At 35.4% G+C, this 15,535-nt stretch overlaps 1 protein-coding gene across 1 annotated transcript; it reads left to right on the top strand.

Annotated features, from left to right (window-relative positions):
• The first annotated feature begins 2,761 nt into the window (after positions 1-2,761).
• On the top strand, positions 2,762-9,545 carry LOC113742818 (transcription factor BIM1-like). Its single transcript, XM_027270808.2, has 12 exons — positions 2,762-3,274; positions 3,377-3,781; positions 3,944-4,012; positions 5,871-6,239; positions 6,534-6,648; positions 6,743-6,876; positions 6,967-7,075; positions 7,631-7,700; positions 7,785-7,880; positions 8,243-8,691; positions 8,945-9,074; positions 9,216-9,545. The coding sequence occupies exons 2-12, from the start codon at positions 3,745-3,747 to the stop codon at positions 9,324-9,326; spliced, it is 1,689 nt and encodes a 562-aa protein (XP_027126609.2). The 5' UTR covers positions 2,762-3,274; positions 3,377-3,744; the 3' UTR covers positions 9,327-9,545.
• Positions 9,546-15,535: the final 5,990 nt, after the last annotated feature.

A 15,535-nucleotide genomic window follows, 5' to 3' on the forward strand; every position in this document is an offset into this window, starting at 1 on the left:
GAATCTCTGTAGTGAGAGCACATGGGGAGTTCGGGCATTGGAGGCCCCGCGTTTCCCGGTACAGCTGAAACCCGAAAGGTCATAACTCAAAACGGAAGAGAACGGGAGAGAAGAGACCAGGAAGCAGGATACACAGGAGGAGACTGGGGAGTGAGGACCGGGAAAGGGGTCTCAGCCATGCACGTGACTTTTCTTCCTTTACCTCCAACATCCTCTCTGCTCTCTCGCTTTTCCATCTGGGAAAACGTTAAAAAAGCGACCAATCCTCTTCTTCTTACGTTAAAAACCTCCAACAACATCTGCAACAGTAAATTACAACTATATATACTAGCATAATTAATCGGGATCTGTGCACTAATCATAGCTTCAATTTTGTTAATCTTCCTTTGGAGTCAACGGGTAAACTGTAGGGCAAGTCATCTAATGAGCTCTTGGTTCACTCTCACGTGAAAGCCGCTCCGAAGCCTCCTTTTTTACTCTTTTTTTTTTTTGTTTTATGCTCGAATAATTAGCAAATATTACCCAATATAATCACACTTGTCTTGTTTCGTCGTTAACTAATCTTCCACTAATCATATACTATAGCTTGAAAAGAAAAAGATTTTTTTTTTCTGACCTAAATGATGTGCCAGACTGAACTATTCTGTGCAGTGCATTTTTGTCTTGATTTTGACAAACTTGTTTCAGCACCAACTATTGAAGACATTATTCTTTGGACTATGTATGCATGCATTGTTCGTCCTTGTAATGCTTGCTATATGCTTATAGTTTAGCTAGAAATGATAATTCGTCAAAGCTTACAAATATTGCCATTTGAAGGAAAAAAATGATGCAATAAATACTAATAGGTAAAGTTCGATGCTAATCAACTAAAACTCACTTAACCACCAGCCCGGCCATCACTAAAGACTTTAAATTTTGGTGGATGGGAGGTCAAGGGTTTAAACCTTGACTCCTATCATTTGCCGCAATATGTGATTTTTTAAAATTCATACGTATGCGTAGTGCATTCGTCTAATCTAATGGTGGTTCAATCCCCATTAACTCCCCTATAGGTCCAGTTGGGTCTTCTTTAAATTAGGATAGAGTAGAAATAGAGTAAATAAATGACGAATGACAAACAAAAAAAAAACTAAAACTCACTTGGAAAGTATAACATCCATCTAACATAATTTGGAAAAAGCAAATTCTAATATTGTGATTGAAACTTCTTATTTGAAAATATGGAACATAAATTCAGCAAAACATTAAATTTGAAGTGAACTTAAGTTGTAGTTTACAAGATTCAAGTAAGTTGGTTGAAACACAAGCAATCACAAGCTCTTAAATTTGACTCTCAAATCGTTTCCTCATTCCTTTCCGGTGTGAGGTTAAATATCTACCTTGAATTGTGTACTTCATGGTTTGTGTACTTCATGGTGGCAATACAACTCACAAATGTAGCGAAAGATAAAATCTTTTCTATACTAACAGTGTATACACTATTCGTATTGAATGAATGATAACTATGCAAAATTTGAATTTGAAATCCAACTTTCGTACATGTGTCATGAATCAAATGGTGATAATTTATACACTGTCAGTGTATATAAGATTTACTCTATACATATTACCTACTTCTTCTACAATTTTCAGTGTCATTTTGAAGATATAAATAATCTCCTATTCCTCGTCACATATTAAAGTTGGAAGGAGGAATGAACAAAGTCAAGAATCTTTTCGAAAAAAAAAAAAACAGAGTCAAGAATCGACAATCATGTGATTCATACCTTTTCTTTATTTGGATCAAAAGTTCACATACATGCATTATATCCTGGTGATCACTATTTTCTTGAAGAAAATTTGGTGGCACCTCTTTTCTTGACCATTCTTTTTCTTCTCTTACCAAACAAAAATTTGATCTAATATCATGGACAAGAAAAATTTTGGAATTAATGAACTAAAATATTTTGGTTCATGTATCCATCAATAAAGATTACATAATAGACTATATGATGTGGAATTAATTTAGCACACAACTAAACTAAGATAGAAAAATTGAAAAAATGAAAGATAGAAGCTAGCAAATGCAATCAAATTTACTTATGGAAGGCTTAAAATGGTGAAGCTATATATGAATTTAGTAATTTTGCCACAAATGAAGTTGTTGTAAATTCCATTACTAAAGTTTTAAATGATCAAACAAAATATCTCAAATTTTGAATCTCTTTGAAATTTTCTCCAAATTTTATCAAGCAATTTGTGCTGGACGATTTCCACCAATCTCATTGATAAAGTTCTATTTGTCTTTCTTATTAAAAAAATCCCAAAATATTAAAGGCAAACAGTAAAAAAAATCGGATACATGTGATTATTAGTTAAATAGTTTAATCTTCTTCGATGGTAAAATATATCACAAAAAACTAAAGTATAATTGAATTGCAAAAATAAATTAATAATAAGCCCGTAAACAAATAGTAGTAAATATTAACATCGGTACATAATAATACTAGCACATAAAGAAACCGAAGCACAAACTCCAAAAGGATTTTGTTGCTCAGTAATCTTAATCAAGAATATTAATTGGGATCATAAAAAAACATTAAAAAAAAACCTCTTACTTGACAAAATAATATTATTGTAATAACGTCCCATCAAGCAAACGCCGTTAACCTCACCACATTGCCGTTAACATAACGGCGTTTTACCTAACGGAGCCTCGCCAGAGCACAAGAGAAAATTGAAAAGATTAAAAGCACAAGCAGAAACAAATTTACGCATATTACTCGGAAAAACGAAAACGAAGAAGAAGAAGAAGAAGGCCACTGTTTTGTGTATGTATAAAAAGTCCTTTTTCCAAAGCTAGCCCACAGAAAAAAAGCGAAGAAGCAGAGAGAGAGAGATAGAGAGAGGGAGAGAGAAATTTAAGAAGAAGAAAACTTCTCCTCTCTTAAACATTCATCAAGTCCTTGAAACTTCTCCTCTCTTAAACATTCATTTCTTCTTCTGCTTCTTCTTCATCATCTCATAAAATAAAAAAGTAGCAAGAAAACCATTTTACAGCAGCAGGAGTTTCATCTAAACTCGTGTCTGTTTCTTGTCTTAATGTATGTGTTAGTGCGTGGCTCCGTGGGTGTAGAATTGTGTGTGTTCGGAAGTTAGCTGGCTCTACAAGTAATCTTGAAGGTGACTGTTGGGATCACTTGATTATCACGTCTGGAAATCCGGGTTCTAAATTTTGGGTTCCTTTCAGCGGAATCCGAGCTGAATTATGCAATATTCACCGTAAAATTCGGTATGGCAAGAGTATGCTTCGAGTTAGCTTTGTTTATTGATTTTCTTTCCTTTTCTTCTGTGGTGCATTATGGGTGATTTCAACCTTACCTCTCGTTTTCAGGAGATTTCAAGTTGAATTATGCATAATTCTGTCGAATTTTGATTTCAAGTGCTCGCAGAAGCCTGAAACGTATTTTCTTGGAGCAGCCTGATTGTATTCTCGGTTGAGTTGTGGGTTTCCCCACGTGAATTTTCCACCATTGTTCCGCTGCCGAATTATATATCGGGTGAAGAGTTTGTTCAGGCTGGTTTTTGAATTTTAGTGCTGCTACTGTCTGAAGCTGATGGTGGATCTGGGATGAACTTGAAGAATTTGAATCTTGTTTGGAGATTTCACTGGTTTTAAGGTTGGAATTCATCATATACTGCTGTAATTCGATCTGAGTTCTGGAGAAATTTTGCAGAAGAGCTGATTTTTGTCAGGTGTTAATGGAGCTGCGCCAACCCAGGCCTTTTGGGACTGAAGGTAACCATGAATTCTGGTCAGCAAATGCATATGTGAATTCTGGAAGTTTTCTGTGTTTACAACTCACGGGAAGAATCAAAGCAGTATTCTGAATTCTAAAATGTTAGGTTTGAGGTTGTGAACCATGATTTAATGTGGTTTTTTCTTGTAAAAATGATACAGGAAGGAAAACCACCCATGACTTTCTTTCACTGTACTCGCCAGTCCAACAAGATCCCAGACCCCCACAAGGTAAATTCTCTTTCATGCAATGCAAACATGGTGCTTTTTTACCTCCAGAAGGAAGAGGTTTTACTTTTTCTTTTCTTCTAATCTTTTTATTTTCCTTTTCCTTTTTAAGCCTTCAAATTTCCATTTTGCCGTCATAATGGCTTGAAGAGAGACACAAATTCTTCTTTCCCATTTCTTCTTCTTTGAGAAAAATTTAAAAGCTTAGAGAAAGTCCAATTTTTTTTTCCCTTGATCCCCCCCCCCCCACCCACCTCCCTTTCCCCCCGGAAAAAAGCCCAATTTTTGTAAAATGAGAGTAGTTGGAGCACGTTTAGACATGATTTGAGTCATTAGCAATCTGGAATATGATTTCAATTATTTTTTTTTAACTTAACAGTTGTTCATGACCTAATATTTTGATTCCCATGTTTCATGTGGAAGATCAAATTGATACTTCAAAATAAATTCAAAAGTACATGTACCACCTTTTTAATTTTTTATCTTTTCCTCAAGGGTAAAAATCATTCCTTGGAACCATGAAAATTTTATTCTACTATTAACCTAATACCAAAAAATCGGGGTCTCCAAATTTAATTAAAAAGGGTAGAATTTTACAGACTTTTTTTTAATTTTTATTGTTGCTTTTTTTTTTTAATTGTGAGTGTGGTAGGCCCAGGTAGGGGAAATATCCAGGCGAAGCAAAGCAGGAGAGAGAGAGAGAGAGAGAGAGAGAGAGAGAGAGAGAGAGAGAGAGAGAGAGAGAGAGAGAGTAGGCTGAGGCTTGGCAATATAGCACCCACGAGTGGTGTAGTAAAAGTACCCGTGACCCCATGTTGATTGTTTGAATATATGTGGGATCTGGGCCATATGTTAGAGCCTGATAGGGTGGGTCATCACCTGGGATAGGCTGACAATTGCCGGATCCGAAAAGGGAGGGGTTGGGACTTTGCTGTTAAAACCCCCTCTCAGATTGGGTAATTTTGGTTTGGGACACCTGATTTTGGCCTGACTTTTCTTGGGTAGGACCCATTTTGCAAAGGTTGAGGAGGAGGAGAGAGGAGAGGAGAGGAGAGAGTAGCAGCTGGAGTTTCATTTCAGGACATGCGACATCATCATCATCATTGATTGATTCAAAAAAAAAAAACTCCTCATCACTGCTTCCCGTGTAGGTGCTTACATAATTTTACATTGATTTCAGTAATTCTTTTGTCATGCAAGCAACGATCCATTCAATTATAGGGTGAGTACAGTGAAAATTGTGCTGTGAATGATCTTAAATGGTTGCAGAAGATTCATTGTTCCTGTTCCCTGTTTCGGCTACACTTCCAACGTGGGATTTATAGGAATCAAGAAAACATCTGAGTGATTGTTCTTGGTCCTTGTTCCTAGCCTACCCTTTTTACCCTGTTCGCTCTTGTACCTTTTTCTTGTATTTTCCTTGGAAATTTTCATTTGTATTGAGTCTGCACTTGATATCATATGGTAAATTATCGATGAAATAATTTTTTATTTTGCTAGAGTAGCACTTATCTTTTTTTTAGCCAAAAACAAAGGGAAGAAGAAGACGAAGAAGAAAAATAGAAGGGAAGGAATGGAAAAATGGGGTGCAATTGTTTCCCAGTAATTTGTTGCGAAAGTTAATGTTTGGAAAAGGCAGTAGGAATGGCATAAAAGACCATTAATTGCACTCTTACGAGAATAAGTTAATGAGTCCAGCATTCATACTGTGTCTTTGTTGGAACGAACTTGTTGATGCTGCTGCTCTGTCAAAGTTCCTATGTCGAATTATTAAGGGACTTCGCATTCTGATATTGTCAATAATTTGTGATGGGTTTTCTGAGCCTTTTTCCTATCGTTTCTTTTCAACCTCCAAATGCAGGTGGCTTCCTTAAAACGCAGGACTTCTTGCAACCACTGGAGCAAGGATGTAAGAATGATGCCAAGGAGGAAGACAAAGTAGAAATAAATGATTTGGAAAAGCCTCCACCAGCAGCTTCTCCATCTAACATAGAGCATCTTCTTCCTGGTGGTATTGGGACCTACAGCATTACTTATTTCAATCAGAGGTTCCTAAAACCGGAGGGGAATGTATACATGATGGCACAAGCAAGTAGTACCAACATAAATGACGAAAACTCAAACTGCAGTTCTTACGCAGGTGGTGGTTTCACTTTGTGGGATGAATCTGCAGTGAAAAAGGGAAAGACAGGGAAGGAGAATAATGCTGGAGATAGAGCTGTTCTTAAAGGTAACTTCTTTGAGACTTGATACTTCCGGATTATTCCCTATCAATAGAGTTGCTCTCATTGAGTACTCACACATTTAAAATCATATAAAGATGCACTTCCTGTAGTCGGGGCAGTGCTGCCATCTATATAAATGCTTGCTCAAATTGAATAACCAGCAGGTTTACTGCTATCAATATTAAAAATGCAAGTTCTGATTCTTCTGCTCTTCATGTTTTTTCAGTTGATTGACAGCAATCAATTTAATACTTCCACACTAAAATCCTTCAACACTTTGAATTTCATGTATCTGACAGAAGCAGAAGCAAATGTTGGGGCAGGGCAGTGGAGAGCATCAGCAGAACGGCCCTCACAGTCCTCGTCCAACCATAAGCTTAATGCTGCAACATTCAGCTCTCTCTCAACCTCTAAGTCAGTGACATTTCTCTCCATTCATCTTCAGACCTCAGTTTTCTGTGCACCAAATATTGTGTAGCTGCTTATAACTCTTTACTAATTTTTCCAGGCCATCTTTGGCCCAGAGGAACCAGAGTTTTGTAAATATGATAACATCGGCTAAGAGTTTTCAAGAAGAGGATGATGATGATGATGACGAGGAAGAGTTTGTCATCAAGAAAGAGCCATCGTCACATCCCAAAGGTACCCTTCTTCAACCTTGTGTATCCATTAACAGCTTGGTTCTTATCCTTTTTTTGTACCTAGGAACGCAAATAACATCCATCTTGACAGGCAATTTGTCAGTTAAAGTTGATGGAAAAAGCACCGATCAGAAACCTAGTACTCCACGTTCAAAACACTCAGCTACAGAGCAACGTAGAAGGAGCAAGATTAATGACAGGCATGTGTACCTTCCCTTAGTGGAAGTCAAGTCTCTTACTGATCATATAAATCTCTAATTTCTCTGATATGCTTGTTGTCTTCTAACAATGACAGTACTGCTGAAGTCTTGCTTTTTTCTTCTCATGCAAAATTCCACTTCCCACCTTGAACTCGTGCAGTTCCTTATGTTGCCACTGTATATTATTAAATACCATTTTTAACTTGCAAAAATAGATGGAAGTTGGTTCTGTTTTAAAGCTTGGAGCTGCAAATGTGCTTGTCCAAGTTTTGAATGCTATACTTTGTCATTATGCATGAAAACAATGTCTATATATTGAACTAACGGGAGTAAAGAAATGGAATCAGTCAGTCAACTGTTAGTTTTGGGACTGTTCCTAATCTTGCTGTTTCATAAGCAAACGAAAATTGGAAACTTTACTGAAGTTTTCTCAATAATGTTTGATTTGCAATAATAGAGAAGCTTTACTCAGGATTTTAATGTATACTCGAGTCAAAATAATTTCATTTTTGAAGAGTAAACTTTAAATCTTTAGTCTTGAACTTTGTCATGCAGATTTCAGAAGTTAAGAGAGATCATCCCTCATAGCGACCAAAAAAGAGATAAGGCGTCATTTTTGTTAGAGGTATATATGTATGTTTTGAAATATTTTATCTACTTTTATCTCATAATTAATCATAGAAATGACAAGTTATCAATGTCTATGCAGGTTATTGAGTATATTCAATTTCTACAAGACAAAGTGCAGAAATATGAAGGGCCATACCCAGGATGGAACCAGGAACTATCTAAGCCAATGCCATGGGTAAACTACAATCTCTTATTTGTTTCTGTATGCATCATTGCAGTATTCACATGACTTTCTAAATGTTTCTTTGAGATATTGAACCTAAGCTTTGGATACTTCTTGTCAGTAGTTATTGCTGCTTATGAATAAAAGACAGGTCTCAAAGAAATAAGTTGAATTAAAAATTGATGCTGGATTGAAAATCACTGGCTTAACTGAAGCATGCTAGATACGTTAATGGAAATCTAGTTGAGGTCTTAATTCTGACCCAAGTATGTAGGTCGGGCATACTTCATGGAAAGATTGGAAATTGCAGATATTCTACATTTGAGAATGCTTTAGTACTTCATTTGGTGATTCTTTCTGCTTCTATTGAACAGAGAAATCTCAGAGGTCCTGAAGACTTTATCAATTCTACTCAAGTCACGAATATTGGGTCAAATCCACTAATTCATGCAGCAAAACTTAATGAGAGCAAAGTTACTAGCTCTTCTGCACTAGCTATCAATGGGCAGCACCTAGAATCAGATGTAAGCAGTGCAGCAGCTTTTGGAGAAAAGGATCATCAGCCTGATATAACAGATAAAGCAGCATCAGTTCCTATGGCGCTGAGGCATGGAATATTTCCATTTGGAGGAACCAGCACTGCATCTGTACCACTCTCATCTACGCCTGCATCTGATATAGACAAAACGGCATCTCACCCGCAACATCAGTTTTGGCCCAGAGGATCATGTACGGCCGATAGCAATATAACTGATAAGCTGAAAGACCAAGAACTAACTATTGAGAGTGGTACAATTAGCATCTCCAGCATATATTCACAAGGGTTAGTATTCTTTCTTCATTTTCCTTTAGTTCTCTAAGATGGTTCAGACTTGCTGTTAGTTTTTATCTTAGCAAATGAGAAAATCAAGGGAAAAGCTTCTCATATGCTTTCTTCTAAAACTTGTAGAATCGAATAATATATGACTTCCTATCTTCTCTCATTTAACTGGAAGGAACTCCATATTTTCTATCATCCTCATTGTGGAATCAGTTTACCATCATAGCCTGATTGTATCATAAAAACTCATGAACAGGTTGTTGAGTACTCTGACACAAGCATTGCAGAGTTCTGGAATAGATCTGTCTCAGGCCAACATTTCTGTTCAAATTGATCTTGGAAAAAGAGCTAATGGCAGAGTAAATTCTTCAGCTTCGGTTATCAAGGTACTTTGCCCATTTGCTATACTTGCTTCCCAGTAATTCTTTTGCAATGCTGTTTCTGAGGAACTTCATTCCAAAGTTTCCATGTTTCTTTGTGCTGCATTGCAAAATTTTCTTGAGACTTGCGTCTTACACTTCCTGTAGGATGTTGATGTACCGAGTTGCAACCAAGCAATGCCAAGGTCTATAGTTACAAGAGCAGGGGAGGATTCTCCTGGACAAGCATTGAAGAGGCTCAAAACAAGCAGAAGCTAGCATGTCATTAGACTGGATCATATTCTTCTTTTGTAACTGATTTATCCAATTTTTGATGCCCCTTCTTATTTTAAGGGGAATGTTCTTGCCTTTGATTATGGACCCATTGTAAATGCTGTTTCAAATTCTTTTGGGATGCACATAATTACCTGACATATTGTATTATTTACCACTTATTTTTTGTTAATTATTATATACAATTAGAGGCTTCCATGCCAACTCAAAGAAGCCGCCTTACTAAATCAAGGCTTATCTTTTTGTGCAAATATCACAGCAACTTTTCTAGTGTTCTCCAGTGAGATGCAGCAAGGCTGCTCTTTTATTGACAATGAACCCTTTGGATAGGCATTGCTATCTTAATTTTTTTAATCACAGTTATTTTTGCAAATAAATTAGTCATTTATTCAATGTCCACAATATGTATACAACTATTAGCCCAAACCTCCACGTGAGCTGGTTGCAACTAAGGGAAACGGGGGGAAAACAAAAAAGATGAAATGGAAAGTTCTTACACTTTAGGGTGAAGAATTCATTTGAATTTGTATGACCCCCAGCTTTTGGGGTAACCAAAATCAGCAATTACAGAAATATGGTGCTAGATTGGTGACTGGTGAATCAGATACATTCTGATGGTCATGATTTTATGAAGTCTTTTCTATTCTGCGTGCAAAGGGTCCGTTTGGTTCATGGGATGACATAGGATTGGATTAATCATTCTGTGTCTTTCTATGTTTAGTTGCATTTTGTACATGGGATGACACATCCTACCTAACTAAATAAATCCCTATTCATGGGATAAAATAATCCCATAGAGGAGATGGTATTAGTCATCCCAGGATGACTGACATAAAGGATGATAAAATTTTATACTAATTTACCTTTATAAAAATACAAATTTATACTCTTATAATTATATAACCCTACTCCCACACGATAAAATAATATGAATTGACTAATTTGCCCCTACTAATTAATTTTAAAGCTTTTTGACTAATTTGATGTTGCCATCAACATAAAAATATTTGAACTAATTTACCTTATGAATGATTCAAATTCATACTGACTATTAAACAACCATACTCTCACATAATAATATGATAATAAATGGACTAATTAGCCCCTACTAATTATATTAAAATTTTTGACGAATTTGCCCCTATTCATTATTTGAAAATTTTTGACTTGCCCAATTAATTAATGTAAATTTTTTTGACTAATTTGTCATACTAACATCATACTAGAATAACTATTAGGAGGGGAGTACCCGCGTATCGGGAGGTATTTGGTGCTTGTGATTAAAGAGGATTTTACACAAAAAAACTCACACACATTTAGTAATAATATGGAGTAACAAAATATCTAATGTATACTGGGAGATGGAGAAGGAAATTATGCATGCTATCTTGCTCGGTTCATATATTTTGAAACAAACATTTGTATATGAGTTTTTCATTAACAAGACTAAATGAACTTCAAATAGGTACACAAACGATTTAGAGAACGACGATAAACAAAGTGATTATCCACTTAAACATGCATCTACACAACATTCTTATTGATGAAAGTTGCCAACTTTTTCAGCAACAACAAAGCATTCTCTCCCTTGAGAAAAAACAAATTGAAGACATGATCTTCCCCTGCAACCTCCACACTTCTATCCCACTCACTCTTCTCTAAAACCTCTTTATAAAGCCACCCCCTATCTTTTAGAATATCCTTTTCAGCAACATAAATGATAAATCAACACCTTTTTCCAGCCTAGCCTCGAAAGGTTTAGTTCTATCAGAGGATTTAACATTGGATCATCAATCCCCGTAGATTTTGAGTGAACATAATGCCGGATGCCCTCAACATAGGCCTTTGCCTGTAATTTCGTTAACTCAATACCGATTAGCTCTTTCCTCCGAAAATAAGGACAATTGAAAATAGTTTCGCCAGAGAACTATATTGAAATCCAGAGTACAATGGCAATACAAGTAACTATTTACCGGAAGACAAAAGAAACATAACGAAAGAATGTGAAGGAGCGGACATCTGAAGAATTGAAGCTAAAACTGATACTCAATCATAAATTCCTTAATAAACCACGTTGTTCTTGCTTTAATTGAGACGAAAATGATGTTTGAAGGTTTTCAAGTTATAATAGTAAAGTAATAGTAATAATTGATACAAGCCAAAATGAATGTCTCTACAAGGACATTTAAGTAATTACATTAATAAAGAAGCTATTATGGGTTGTATTCATTGTAGAAAAGATAATCAAATAATCTCACATTCCCAAAATACCCAAACCTTTGAACAAATCATCACTGCATCTTTTAAAATACAAGGACGTTTCGGTAAACACAAGAATACACATGCTATCTCAAGTAGTATCCAACGCTATAACTCCACTCAAAACAATCTCACAATCCCAAAATACCCCTACTCTTGCGATTGAAATTCAAAATCATTCTTTGATCCAAACTCATTCTTATATAGTATAAAGATATTGCCTTTGGACTAAATTACCTTTAATAAGCTTACTTTCTAAATCAAATTTTATATAAATACATAATCTTATCAATTAGGTTTTATGAATGAGAACTTCGATAAATTCAAATTCTGTCCAAAGAAAAATCTTATATATTAGCTTGAGTTCGACTCATTTAAAGCTCTTAAATGAGTTGGGTTTTAATTGATTTAACTCTAAATTAGCTAAAACTCGGCCCATTATTTAATTGGATTTCAAATTTATATTCAAAAACTTGGTCAAAATCTAGGGCCCAAATGGGCTAAGTTTAAGTGAATGCAAATTTTTATATATCAAAATCCTTAATTTACTTTATAATTCTAAAGTTTCAAAGTACTCTATTTTAATAAAAGTTATAAATATTAATTTTTATTAAAAATATTAAATTATTTTATTAATATTTTATAAAATATTTAAATTATTTTATGAAAAAGAATCTACAAATTGAGGGTTGCTTTGGTCATTAAAGTAGTAATCTTACCTCATCCAATCTCCAACCAAACACGGGATAAGATTATTCCCTAACATATCATATCCAATTCAGAACCAACCAAATACTAGATAATTTGGATTATTTATCCAGGGATGACTCAACCCAAAATTAATAATCCGAGAATGAGTTATCTTATCTCATCTGGTCTATGAACCAAACGGACCCTAAAAGGACCCAAAAATAATAATAATTTGAGAATAAGTCATCTCATCTCATCTAGTCCATGACCGATACAAACCCCAAGAGTATAGAATAAGCATACAAAATGGAAACGGTGGGTCTATCATAAAATTCAATATTATTATGCACCTCATGAAATCACGGCACTTCTGCCTACAAAATGTGAACTTTTAGAGTGAACTAAACACTTGGCCTAAAATAACCCTTCTATGAAAACTAACACAAATATGCTTTGAAATTGTTATTTAATTATTTAATCATAGCTTAATCTGCAGCGATGTTTGTTTATATCAGAGCTTAGAGGGATCGAAAAAGATTAGCAACTTCTTTATCTATTGGGCCCTGTATAATCTGACGCTCTGTTATATCCGACGGTCATCCCCCCATTACAATTTGGAGAGTTTATGGGCTCTCTTTCACGGGGCACAGGCCGAATGTCCAGCCCCACCCACTTTCACAACCGGCGTGAGCCCAATAGTTTGTTGGATTTCTTGACCAAATTGTTCATCTTCTATAATTTTCCCTCGATTTTTGGTCCTTTTTTTTTTTTTTTTCAAGTTTCAATATCTTTCTTTCCAACCTCTCTTAGGCTCTAGCAATCCAATCAATCAATTTTTCTTCTTCAATCTATTCAATTATGTTTGGCCAGTCCTTAAATGGTTAAATATTTTACTTTATAGTAATTACTTCTTTTTTGTAGTAATTTGCAGTTAACACCAATTTGTTTATTATGTGAAAGAAAAACCCTTGTCAAGTTCTGAAACTCAATTCATAGTGTCATGATTGCTTTTTATGTAAACCACACTTAGTCACGTTTTTTCATTTTTCAATTGTCAATTCCAAATCAACTTCCTAGAGACTGCATGATGCAGGTTTTCATGGGAAAGGAAGAGATTAGTCCTCTGCTTAGAGACATTCTTTTACTCTATTTGTCTCTCACTCTCAGCTGTATCCTTCTTTCCTATTTTTTTTGAACTAAAGAAATTCAAATATGACACTAACAATTATCCTCCCTCGATTTATATACTCTTCCTATTTAATTTTACCTACTCTCCATTGTATTTATTTACTTTACCTAATTAATCCTATATTTTCAACAATATAGTACCTGAAATATATCTTAATAAATGCCCTATGGGCACCCCGTTAGACACAGACCGTTTTAAAATCGTCTATTTGCATTAAAATAGTTTGAGAGTCTTAAATAGCTCTTTTAACTCCTTGTAGAAATAGAACGACTAGACATTTTTGAACGACTAGAAGTTTCTTTAAAAGGTTTCACATAAGTAACTAACCATAAAACCACTAATGTCAACCTTCCAATATTATTAAGTTCCTTAGTCAGATTCCTAATGTTGTTGTTTTCCTAAACTCAGCAAACCAAATTAACCATATAAAAAAGGCATGCTAGTAACCTAGGACAATTGCAGTTAAGCTTTCTTTGTTGGCGGAAGCTTCTGTTGACCATGCTTCCCCTTTATTCAATGCATGCACCTAATAATCACATACCAACATAGTACTAGAAATTACTACTATAAAATATGAGATACGGCAATGCATTATTCCAAGTAATCCACCATCGGCTGCTAAATCAATAATGTCATTAAGGCATACTTTGACAAATGGGTTTTTGAAGTAATTTAATGTATAGTCACTCTCAATTTGATGAAATTGCCTCTTTGAAGTAAAACAAAAGGTATAAAGAATATCTTGCTAAGTTAAGTTACCTTCACCAAACAGCAACTTCATCCGCATATCGCAGATGAAAATGATCCGCTGACATAGATGCTGCGAGTCATAAGCCTCAACCACTTATTTACAAATGAAGAAATTGACTCCATAACGCTTTAACTAATTGGTTTAGTACATAGAAGATTAGTCTTTGTTTATTCAAGAGTTACAACTACTATGCATTTGCCTATTGTTTATATTTTTCCCTTACCATTCAAAATCAAAGTATATAAAATACTTAATTCTACTTTAGTTATTATCAATGGAGTTGCTCTTCGTTTTCCGATACACTTAATGCAGATGGAGAAGATAAGAATCATTATTGGCTCCACTCTCGAGGGGTCGCTTCTTGGATCATTCAACCAGATAACAGTCACACTGAATCCGAAGTAAAGTTGAGGATTGTCTTGGGATCTCCCTTTCTTGATTCCTCCGATCCCACCAAATTTCCAATTGCAAAAAAGTTCAATAAAAACTCTTACTGGATCATGGGATTGGTGGTAGGGAAGGGTTTAAACTGCCCTTGTCACAACAATCCATTTTCTTTGCCACTTGTTGGATGGATCATCAGCAAAATGCCTAGATGGAAGCAGCCAAATATGACCCTTTTCTTTCATGGGAAAAGAGACCGCACTAATCACTAAGCGCTATATATTCATTGGCGGCATCGGTATAATATTGGCAGTTGCCAAAAAAAAAAAAAATAAATGGTTGGAATTAAACATCTACAAAGTGGGCAATTATTTAATCATTTTGAGCCCCCAAATCCACTTCCATTGGTACGTGGGAGCTCTCAATCACATCAATTATTTTTACTTCTTGTTAATCAAACAATTATTAGCCGACTTTCACAGAATTAATAGGGTATAGACCCCATTATGATGCAGACCATCTTATACTACTACTGGGTTAATTCCACTTTGTCCCCCCAAACTTTGGACGATTATCCACTTAAGTCCCTAAACTTCAAAATGGGACACTTAAGTCCCTAAACTTATAAATACCTCCCACTTAAGTCCCAGAACTTATAAAATGGGACACTTAAAACCCTAAACCCTTATAAAATGGGACACTTTGACCACCCACGACATTCAGGATTTGTTAACAATTTTCCTTAAGTGGGAGGTACTTATAAGTTTAGGGACTTAAGTGTCCCATTTTGAAATTTAGGGACTTAAGTGGATAATCGTCCAAAGTTTGGGGGGGCAAAGTGGAATTAACCCACTACTACTAGTATATAGTAGCGTGTACCTAATGCTCATTCTCCCAACTGCCAATGTTTCATTCTTAACC

This window comes from Coffea arabica, chromosome 4e (genome assembly GCF_036785885.1).
Source record: "Coffea arabica cultivar ET-39 chromosome 4e, Coffea Arabica ET-39 HiFi, whole genome shotgun sequence".
Taxonomy (NCBI): Eukaryota; Viridiplantae; Streptophyta; class Magnoliopsida; order Gentianales; family Rubiaceae; genus Coffea; species Coffea arabica.